The sequence below is a fragment of the Quercus robur genome, chromosome 12 (genome assembly GCF_932294415.1).
Source record: "Quercus robur chromosome 12, dhQueRobu3.1, whole genome shotgun sequence".
Lineage (NCBI taxonomy): Eukaryota > Viridiplantae > Streptophyta > Magnoliopsida > Fagales > Fagaceae > Quercus > Quercus robur.
Genome location: NC_065545.1, coordinates 39,597,652 through 39,608,798, shown reverse-complemented (window position 1 = coordinate 39,608,798; position 11,147 = coordinate 39,597,652). Strand labels below are relative to the sequence as shown.

General features: G+C 31.3%; 1 protein-coding gene across 1 annotated transcript; it reads right to left on the bottom strand.

The window, feature by feature from the left end:
- Positions 1–270: 270 nt before the first annotated feature.
- LOC126708502 (cytochrome P450 86B1-like) lies at positions 271–8,240 on the bottom strand. Its single transcript, XM_050408292.1, has 3 exons — positions 8,130–8,240; positions 2,052–3,407; positions 271–800 (listed from the first exon to the last, which is right to left on the bottom strand). Exons 1-3 carry the CDS (start codon positions 8,238–8,240, stop codon positions 399–401), a joined length of 1,869 nt encoding a protein of 622 aa, XP_050264249.1. The 3' UTR covers positions 271–398.
- Positions 8,241–11,147: the final 2,907 nt, after the last annotated feature.

The following is an 11,147-nucleotide window of genomic DNA, read 5'->3' as shown; positions in this document are numbered from 1 at the left end:
GTCCATCTCATGGCTAACTTGAATCTCGCAAGTGTGACTTGGTCACGACTTCTTCTTCACAGAACTAGTGGCCAGGGCTCAAGTACTTATACCGAAATAAAAATTCAACCCACCCCCCCCCCCCCCCCCCTCCCAAAAAGTGTATATATATATATATAATTGAGAAAAATACAAGAAAATTTGGTACACAATAAAACCCACCAAAAAAAAAGGGGACTTATCATTAAGAATATCCAATTAACAGTCAATCTGACAATGTTAACTCCTTTATTCAAATGCGGCTTCTTAAGGAGTATACAACCATACAAGTGCAACCCTCTCTCTCAGCCTAAAATTATTCAATCATTTTCGTTTATATAGTATAGTACAATACCAACGCAAAGAAGCTGAAACCTTTATTAATTAGTGTTGAGGTACTTTTGAATCTCAGACTCGTCCCGCCTATAAAGATTCACCTTCAATCCATGCTTCATGTACATAGTTAATGCTAGCTTTGGTACCACAGGATGATTTTCCACCACCTTAACGTGGTAGCGATAAATGACAGAGGCAGCAACGAATTTCATTTGATAGTAGGCAAAATCTTTTCCTAAGCAAAGACGAGGGCCGCCATTGAAGGCTGTAAAATTGTAGGCTGATTCATTCATGAACTTCCCATCTCTTAGCCATCTCTCCGGCTTAAACTCCCTACAATCCTTTCCCCATATGCCTTCCATTCTACCCATTGCATATATTACATAGATTACTTTTGTTCCCTTTTTCAATACTGTCCCATCTGGAAATATATCATCTTCAACAACCTATATGATGAAATATATTAGTTAGAATTTAAAAATAAAATAAAGCTAGAATGCTATATATTTCAATTCATTTGTTTGTACTGACATTTAAATCAACTAAGGAACCAATTAGAGAAACTTCTATATGGGTTCTCCACTAATATCACTTTTGACCGTAATTTGTTTTATTAAATATGGACCATAAACTAAAAGTATGGCGTCAAGTTAATGATCTTTTGATGAAATAGCCAACTAAAATGGAAAAAGATCATTTTTAATTACATAACATTGGATACATTATAGATCTATAATATTTAATTTAAACTACAATTTTGATTTACTTCAAGTATGCGTTTGAACACTCCCTGTGTCTGGCTTTTTTTTTTTTTTTTTTTTTTTTTTTTTTTTTTTTTTTTTTTAACTAGCGCCATGAATAGTGTACCAAGGCATATGAACAGCAATCACAGAGTGAACAGTAAGTTTTTTCTTATTTTTTTTATTGTTTTCGGCAAAATAAGCGGTATACAAACAGACTATAAATATTGAGAAATTGAGATGATACTAATACACCCACATGATGGTCGTGAATTCTCACACAAGAAGTAGTAAGTAGGATGGGTTTATCGTGATTGCCCTAACCTTGGGTTTTGGCCCTTTTGGGGATTGATACTTACCGCAAGTTTTGGGATGAATTATTATGTTATAAAATAATTTTATAATTGAAGAAAAGGTATTATTTAAAAAATTATTATTTAGAAGAAAATTATTATGTACACTTTTATATTCAAGAAAAAATTATTTTTATAAAATACATTTCCTTTTAAAGCAAATAAAAAGGGTCCTTACTTGAATTTAATCGATAAAATTTTTAATTTGTGGATGATGTTTTATTTCTTGGTTCTAAAAGCATATAAATTACCACATAATTCAATAAATTTAAATGACATTACATTTTATATATAGTTCAATTTTTAATATTTAATTTAAATTATAAAATAAATTCATTTCAAATAAAAAGCATGTTTTTTAATATATATGGCTTGTTCGGATTTGAAAAGTTAAAATGATGCTATTCAAAAGGTAAAAAATAAAATAAAAATGATTTTTAAGAGCCTTGTAGTTTAATTAGATAGTTCCTCTGGTATATCCATAACATTCAAGATTCAAATTCATCGTTTTGGTTGTAACTGTCCAATTATAAAGATTTAAAAAAAAAAATGATTTCATGAGAAGATTTAATTTAGTTTTTTTTTTTTTTTTTTAAGTAATTACCTCCTTGTGATCCACCGGCACTGAAGGATATAACCTTAGAGCATCCGACACAGCAGCATGTAAATAATCCATCTTCTTTATCTCCTCTGGCCTAAATATCACACTTTGGTACTCTCCCTTTTTAACCTCCTCTCTTTTACTCACTATCCCACATATCTCTTCAAGAATTCTTTCCTCTAACCTTGGATTGTGATGAAGCAGCCAGAAAAACCAGCTCAATGCCACCGAAGAAGTGTCTCTCCCGGCAAGTATAAAGTTCACACAAATATCCCTCAAGAACTTGTCCGAAAAGGTCTGTCCAGCCTTATCTTTCAGCCCCATAAACACCGTCAAGAGGTCCGACCTTTGCTTCAACATATTATTGTCACATTGCAAAGAGAGTTCCGCCTTCCTTGTTCGAATCACATCCTCAGCAAACTCATCCACTCCAATTATTGAGTGTTTAAGCTTCTTCTCCATCCCCAAGTTGAAATATCTCATGGTCTTCCATATACACGTCGGTGTCACAAAACGTAGCATCGTGGCTTCGGTTGCGTCCTCAAAGGCTTTAGCAAATGGTATTTCAGGCAAATTGGGGCTTAAACAACCAGGATGAACCCCAAATGCTATCATGCATACATTATCGAAAGTTAGCCGCAATAAAATGTCTTGGAGATCAATGGGAAGGGACTGTTTGATTGAATTCTCTAATATAGGAAGGAGCCTGGAGTGAACAAGTTCAAGCAATGACTCGGTTGTCAATTGCCGGAACTTAGCTGAGTGGAATTCAATGCTTGCTGTCTTCCTTTGTCGTTGCCAAGTCTCATCGTCGGCGTTGAATATCCCGTTACCAAGAAGATCATGAACAGTGTCTCGAAAGAATGGCCCTTTTGGAAAATTGGGGAACTTGGTCTTGAGAAGATGCTCGAGATTACGAGGGTCCGAGGTGATAACGCTGTTGAGACTACTAAATGAAGGGCCTTTGAATCTAAATGTTCCGTTTTGATTGTTAAGAATGTCACTCATCCATTCATACATATTGCCTCGAAGGCCACCCACCAAGGAAGGTAACATTCCTAGGAGTGGCCAAATTGGTAGTCCATGATGCTTCTTTTGCCTTAGGGAATGAATGGCTATGAAAACAAAAAGAGCAATGAAAAGCTCTATAATTGGGATATGTTGTAAGGAAAAGAGCTGGCGGGAAACGAAGTTTACGGTGGCAAGTTCATCATCAGAGGAGGAGAGATTGCTAGGGTTGATCATGGTGTTATGATGATTGGAAATGTGAGATTGTATGGGCTTGGTGAGTTTGAGAGGATTGATGATCACGTGTTCTATATATAGGGGTGATGATCCTTGCGTTTCTTGGCATGCATGCTATAAGTTATAACCAAGCGTGGAAGCACCGAAATTTGTGCTATTGCTTAAGAATTTCAATAAACTTTATTACAAGTATCAACTAAAATTTGTTTAATAATTGTAATTGTCATTTTCGTTATAAATTGGTTGGTGTACTTCCAACTTTGTGGTTTCTAAGTTGCATTCAGAAGATTAAGTAATAAATGATTCGGGTTTGCGTAAAAGGTTCCTAATCTAGCACTTTTTTTGGTATCATACCAACTACCAAGTTACGAACTATTGCTCAAAGAGGAAACAAATTAATTACATCACAAACTTGTGTCAACACATTCCGATTATATACAGGTACTATTACCAATTATATACACAAATTCAAGCTTTCAAACTGTGTCTAAAAGGAGTTAGACGCAATTGCTGAGTGCACCTTCCCAATTTGGTTTTGAGGTAAAGAATCCAAAAATCAAAAACCAATACCCCACACAGTAATCTCATTGATAATATTCTTAAATTATATGCATATGTTTTTCAAGTGATGGCTTTTTGAACATGAGTTTTAATTTTTAAGTGATAGCTTTTTACACATAAGTTCTCTTTGTTCATGGGACGCATATAATCTCAAATAGAGTATGATTTCTTTCCTTATTTCCTTTTTTAAATCTGAAATAATAATAATAATGAAAAATGCAAATTGTATCATCTATATAAGTTTGACTAAAATTCATTTTAGGCCTCTAACTATATATACTTTCATTTAATTAAGTCCTCTAAATTTCTAATTTATTTAATTCAAATATTTTGTCCAATTTCGTTAAATATTTGTTGTTAAGTATGTAATTAACTAATGAAAAAATATTTTTTGAAAAAAAAAATCATAAAAAAAATCTATAAAATATTTTTATTAATTTTATAGATTTTTTTTTTTTTTTTTGTGTGAGAAAAATATTTTTTTAATGTATTTTTTTTTTAACGAATTAGAAAGAATGTCTGAATTGAATAAATTTAAAATTTAGAGAACTCAATTGAACGAAAATAAGGTTAGAATGTTGAAATGAATTTTAATCAAACTTAAAGAGTACAATTTGCATTTTAATCTAATATTAAATACGAGATGAATATACATTATAAAATTGTGAAGCCTAAATAATTTTATGGAGATTATAAAAAATAAACAAATTTTACGGAGGATGAAGATATGTGATATGTGATTCCCCTAAACTAATACCTTAACAATCACAACAGTGTAATATCATGAATGTGTTACTTGGACGAAGGAGCAAGAGAGAAGAATACCACAAATATTAGTTTTACGTACCTCTCCAAATCCTTTTTCTTTCATTTTATATGATTTTGAATTTATTTATGCATTCCACAAGTATACCACTAGTTATTCGTATGTAACGCAATTTCAAATGCATTTTAATTTATTAGAGGTAATCCTGGTAATGCTTTTTTTTTTTCCTCTCAAAAACAAAAAATAAATAAAAGATGAATACTAACGACACTATGAAGTTAACCAAGTGCAACTTAAGGAACCAACTATATAAAAGCTGTTTACACCAAATTCATGGGGTTGTGTTAGATATGTATCATGACATTCTAACTTCTATTTGTTATATTATTGTATCTACTTTATCTGAAGTATAAGAAAACTAGTAGAAATTAATCAATTATTGCAAGTTCCTTTTTCTAAAATTGCCACCAATAGGAATTATTTATTTTGTTGGTGTAAATTGCAACATATTAATTGATCGTTTGGATTCAACTTAATCCAGCGTTTTCAATTTGCGTTTACATTTTGCTGAAGCTGGGACCCACACGCACTGGAGGGTGTGATGAATTGTTGTTCACAATCATATAAATTAAGTATTCAATAGGGGCTGACTTATTGAATAAATTGCTTATCAAAAAACTTATTGAATATATTTCTGATTGATGGGATTTGGGATTGGATCATGTAACATCTGAAAAAAGACAGTTTGACAAACATAATATACTACCTATAGGCTATAGCTGACGGAATGCTACATCCGAAGTCAAACCCATCAACTTATTGGAATCCAAACCGGAGGTGGACTGAGTTATTGGCGGTGAAAAGTACGGATCAACAGAACACAATCCACCAATACTGCAGGTTGGATTATAAGTATACTGGATTGTGGACTCATATCTAATAGGTCAAAAATGTATTGAACTCTTATGATAAATTAATCAATTAATTAACTAAGTTAATTAATTAATTCAATTAGCATGCAATAAGAGTGGTAGCATAGACAAATTATCAGCTAAGTTAATATACAGCGGAAAATAAATTGGTACGGTGATTTGTTTACGAATAGAGAAAACCTACACGACAAAAATCCCACCAGGTGATTTTAAAGTCACCACTCCCGATAATCCACTATTACCACAACAAGCAGTTACAAGTAAATGAATCACAGTACCTTATACCAACCCACAGTTGAACCCTTATCCCAATACCCAATTGAACTTGTTCTATAGTGACAATCTCTCATTTCAATGCATGGCTCCTAGTACGTGACTAACCAATTTGATGTGCGGATTCCAATACGTGGTTTACACACCAACTTGTGAAGGATGTTGGATGCAAAGTTATTCAGTTCATCAACACAGTGAAGATTACGAAACTCCTTAGTTACAAAATTCTACGGTGTACAAACACAGCAACTTCTTCAAGAAAATGATGAACTAGGGCATATGTCTCCAGTTCACAATATGCTTGTAAAAAACTTTTGCATTGAGGTGCATTAGCAGTGACGGCCCTTAAAACAATCCTTATCTATGTTTTGGGTTGTGAGAAAAAAAAGCTCAAACATCTATACATGGATTGGAGTGAAATCAGATCTGAAAAACTGATTTTCTTAAATCTCAATAGATATCTAATGAACAGTTGTCGAGTATCGGCTTAAACAACCATTTAAACCTCGATAGATACTATCTGTTGAGCTAGTTGTCGAACTTTAAAATTCAGCACTTCTTCACTTGATTCTTGGACAAACTTGCATGGCTTTAACACTTGAACTTGAAACTTTATTCCTTGAAATATTAAACACATTCTAGATCAACCAAATTACAAGTAAAGTGTATTTTGTCAAAGGATTAGCCAATTCTATATTGACATATGTTTCTAACATGATTCACATATGTTCTAACAATATCTCATCTAATCTAGAGTGAACAGGACCTGGGATTCTCCCAGCAATAACACTTTTTTCTTCTTCTTTACAATATAATCAACAATTTGATATCATAGTATTCTAAAAATTTAATCTTATCCTTAGGTTGCTGAAAATATTATAAGTTATAGTCAAGAGTTTTATTGTTCAACTGACATTTGTTGGTGTTTTCAACAGTAAAATCCAGAGTTTAAATCCTCTCACTTTCAATTATCAATATATCAAAAACATTATAAGTTGTATACCATACTCTGTTAAACAATAAAACTTAATTTTCAGTTTTTATAAAATAAGATTATTTTAGAAAGTTGCACCGATAAAGTGTGTCTTTGGTAAAAATTATTTTTGCCAACTTATTTTACTATTTAGCTTATTTTTGTTACTATTCATGGATCCCACTGCACTTTTTGATATTATGCATGGGTCTCACTGTACTATTTTAACTAACTTTTACCTTTATAGCAATCCCACATAGCTACATTTTAATTCTCTCTATTGCCTCCAAACCTAGTCTATCCAATGTACTTGAGTTCTCCAAGCTCCTGCTACTAACGGACTTCTCGGATCCCGCAATACGCCCGATTGTATCCGCAAAACCTCACTGGCTTCTTTTGGCAAATCCCTAAAGCTTCCCAAGTTCCAAAACACTTTCTACACTCTAAAAAGGTGTAGATTATGTTCGGGTACAAATCTCCTCTCAATGTATGACAATGGAAGAGGGAAGGAGAATAGGCTACAATGATTTCTCACTAAAGATGAGTAGCTCTCTCTCTAAAAGATAGGTGTATTGTGTTGTAGAAAACCTATCTAGGGTTTTTTCTCTAAATAGCCTCTCATACTTTTGTGGGTAACGAGGGTATATATAGTATGGGTGAAGGCTAAAAAAGTCACTCTTAAAATCCTTCAGGCAAAATGTTTCGTGAGTACCTCGCGGGTTGGTCCTTCTCGCGAGACACTCACGAACTAACAGTCTGGCATGACTCTTCAGAAACCTTTTTGCAGGAACCTTTACTTGCAAGCTTCTTCCGAATTAGTCGCGAAATTGTATTGATTCTTTATTTCATACTCGATTCTTCACCAACTTAATACTAAACTCAATACAATAAAATCCCACAAAATACAAGGAAATGATTTAATGCAGTTACAACACTTTTTGTCGTGGAATAAAGCCAACATAAAATATAGTTGTAAATTACAACTTTACAAAAAAAATTGAGAAAAAATACAATGAAATTTGGTTCAAAATAAAACAAAAAAAAAGGGGGGACTTACCATTAACAATACCCAATTAACAATCAACGTTAACTCCTTTATTCAAATGCGGCTTCTTAAGGAGTATGCAACCATACAAGTGCAATTTTCCTTATATTATAAATTAAAAAAAAAAAAAAAAAACCATACAAGTGCAACCCTCTCTCTCAACCTAAAATTATTCAATCATTTTCGTTTATATAGTATAGTACAATACCAACAGAAGAAGAAACCTTTATTAATTAGTGTTGAGGTACTTTTGAATCTCGGACTCGTCCCGCCTATAAAGATTCACCTTCAATCCATACTTCATGTACATAGTTAATGCTAGCTTTGGTACCACAGGATGATTTTCCACCACCTGAACATGGTAGCGATAAAAGACAGAGGCAGCAACGAATTTCATTTTATAATTGTGTCAACACGTTTTAAACCTGCAAGCTAGATTCATGTGCTATATGAGTTTTGAGTTTTAGTGATCTTGTTAAATTATGTTACAGCCATTGAAAATAAAATTTGGACCACTTTTGATCGAGGTTCTATCTACCTAATAAGGAACAGGGATTTCCCCCCTCTTCAGGAGAGAGAGATAACAAGGAATTGGAATGTTTGGATTTGGACCACTTTTGAGGTTCTATCACTAATTATATGCACAAATTCAAGCTTTCAAGCTATGTCTAAAAGGACTTAGACGCAATAGCCTAGTGCACCTTCCCAATTTGTTTTTGAGGTAAAGAATCCAAAAATCGCAAACCAATACCACCACACAGTAATCTCATTGATATTCTTAAATTATACGCATATGTTTTTCAAGTGATGGTTTTTTGAACATGAGTTTTAACTTTTAAGTGATAGCTTTTTACACAAAAGTTCTCTTTTGTTCATGGGATGCATATAATCCCAAATAGAGTATGATTTCTTTCCTTATTTTCTTTTTAAATCTGAAATAATAATAATAATAATAATAATGCGAAAATGTAAAATGCGTCTTCTATGTTTGACTAAAATTTATTTTAGGTCTCTAATTATACTTTCATTTAATTGAATCCTCTAAATTTTAAATTTATTCAATTCAAACCTTTTGTTCAATTCTGGTATAATTTTGTCTTTGAGTATGTAATTAATTAACTAATGAAAAAAAGATTTTTTGAAAAAAAAAATTCATACATAAAAATATATATATATATATATATATATATAATATTTTTATTAATTTTATAGATTTTTTTTCATGTGAATTTTTTTTAACGCAATTGGAAAGAATAACTAAATTGAATAAATTTAAAAATTATAAAACTTAATTGAACGAATGTAAGGTTAGAAGGCATGAAATGAATTTCAATTAAACTTAGATAATGTAATTTGTATTTTAGCCTAATATTAAATATGAGATAATGATATGAATATATACATATATATATATATATATATATATATATATATATTATAAAATTGTGAAGCCTAAATAATTTGATGGAGATTATAAAAAATAAACTAATTTTATGGAGGATGAAGATATGTGAACATGTGATTCCCCTAACCTGATACCTTAACAACTACAACAGCGTAATATAATGAACAAGTTATTTGGATGGAGGAGCAAGAGAGAAGAATTGAGAAAATGAGAGAGGTTTGGTTTAATAAATCTTGTTTGGATTATTTTAAGGGGGAATGAGTGGTTTGAAGGGGTTTCTAAGGGTATTAATTTATCTACGCATCCCACAAGCAAACCACTAGTTATTTGTATGCAACGCAATTTCTAATACATTTTAATTTTTCAGAGGTAATCCTGATAATGCATTTTTTTTCCTCCAAAAAAAAAAAAAAAAAAAAAGATTAATACTAACGAGTAACGACACTATGAAGTTAGCCAAGTGCAACTTAATTAAGGAACCAACTATATAAAAGCTGTTTACACCAAATTCATGGGGTTGTGTACTTGTATTAGATATGTATCATGACATTCTAACTTGTAATTGTTATATTATTATATCTACTTTGTCCGAAATGTAAGAAAACTAGTATAAATTAATCAATTATTGCAAGTTCCTTTTTCTAAAATTGTCAATAGGAATTATTATTTTGTGTGTAACTTTTTTTTTTTTTTTTTTGAGAATAAAGTCGGAACAATCTTATTAAGCAAATGGCAAATCAGAAATTACAAATGGACTAACGTTTGGTGGAACATGCTCTATCCAGACTAATAAAAGAAAATAAATAATTACTTTCTTAACCAAAGCATGGGCTGCACAATTGCCCGTCGCCTAATGTAAGAGAAAGAAAAAGTTCTAAAGAAAAAGTTCTAAGTAAACCTACAGACATTGTGTCTTTTACAATTTCACCAATGGAGCACACCATTGCAGCATGTATATTAGTCAAACTACTAAGACGGTGTGATGAATTGTTGTTCACAATCATATAAATTATATTATTCTATAGGGGCTAACTTGAATATATTTTTCATTGATGGGATTTTACGATTGGGATCATGTAACATTTGAAAAGACAGTTTGACAAACATGCAATAACTATTGGAATTTGAAACACTCTAGACTGAGTTATTGCCCGTGAAAAGTACGTATCAACCGAACACAATCTACCAATACTACAGGTTGGATTATAGGTATATTGGATTGTAAACTCACATCTCATCTAATCAAAGGGTGAACAGAACCTGTGGTTCTCCCAGCAATCACGCTTTTTTTTTCTTTTCTTCATAATATAATCAACATTTTGATATGATAATATTCTAAAAATTTAATCTTATCTCCTGGGTTGCTGTAAATATTATAAGTTGTAGTCAAGAATTTTATTGCTTAATTGACATTTGTGTTTTCAATAAAAAAATTCAGAATTTAAATACTCCCGCCTTCAATTATTGATGTATCAAAACATTATAAGTTGTATACCATACTTTATTAAACAATAAAACTTAATTATCAGTTTTTATAAAATAAGATTATTTTAGAAAGTTGTACCGATAAAATAATTAAGTTTTAAAACACTTTACTTTAAAAATATTTGGTTTGAAAAGGTGTGGTTATTTAAAATGATGTAGCTTAAGTCTTTTTTAAATGAAAATTATTCAATTAAAATTTAGTATTAAGATTTTTATTTTTAAACTATAAACTCTAATACTAACACTTAAAAAAATTAAGTTACACTTTTGTTCCTTAAAGTTTGGGGTTATTTTCCTTCTAGTCCTTTAAGTTTAAAATGCTTTATTTTGATCTACAAAATTTAATTATGATTTTAAAATTTTTATTTCATCCATATCCTTGCCTAATTTGACCATTTAAAGAGAGGGGTAAAG

Bases quoted from the DNA above. Each gene is read 5' to 3' on its own strand.
- LOC126708502 (XM_050408292.1), bottom strand. From the start codon at position 8,240: ATGAAATTCGTTGCTGCCTCTGTCTTTTATCGCTACCATGTTCAGGTG. The intron at 3,408-8,129 runs GTGAATCTTTAT...TATAACTTATAG, and splicing joins ACATGAAGTATGGATTGAAG to CATGCATGCCAAGAAACGCA. The intron at 801-2,051 runs GTAATTACTTAA...TTCATCATATAG, and splicing joins TGCCGGTGGATCACAAGGAG to GTTGTTGAAGATGATATATT.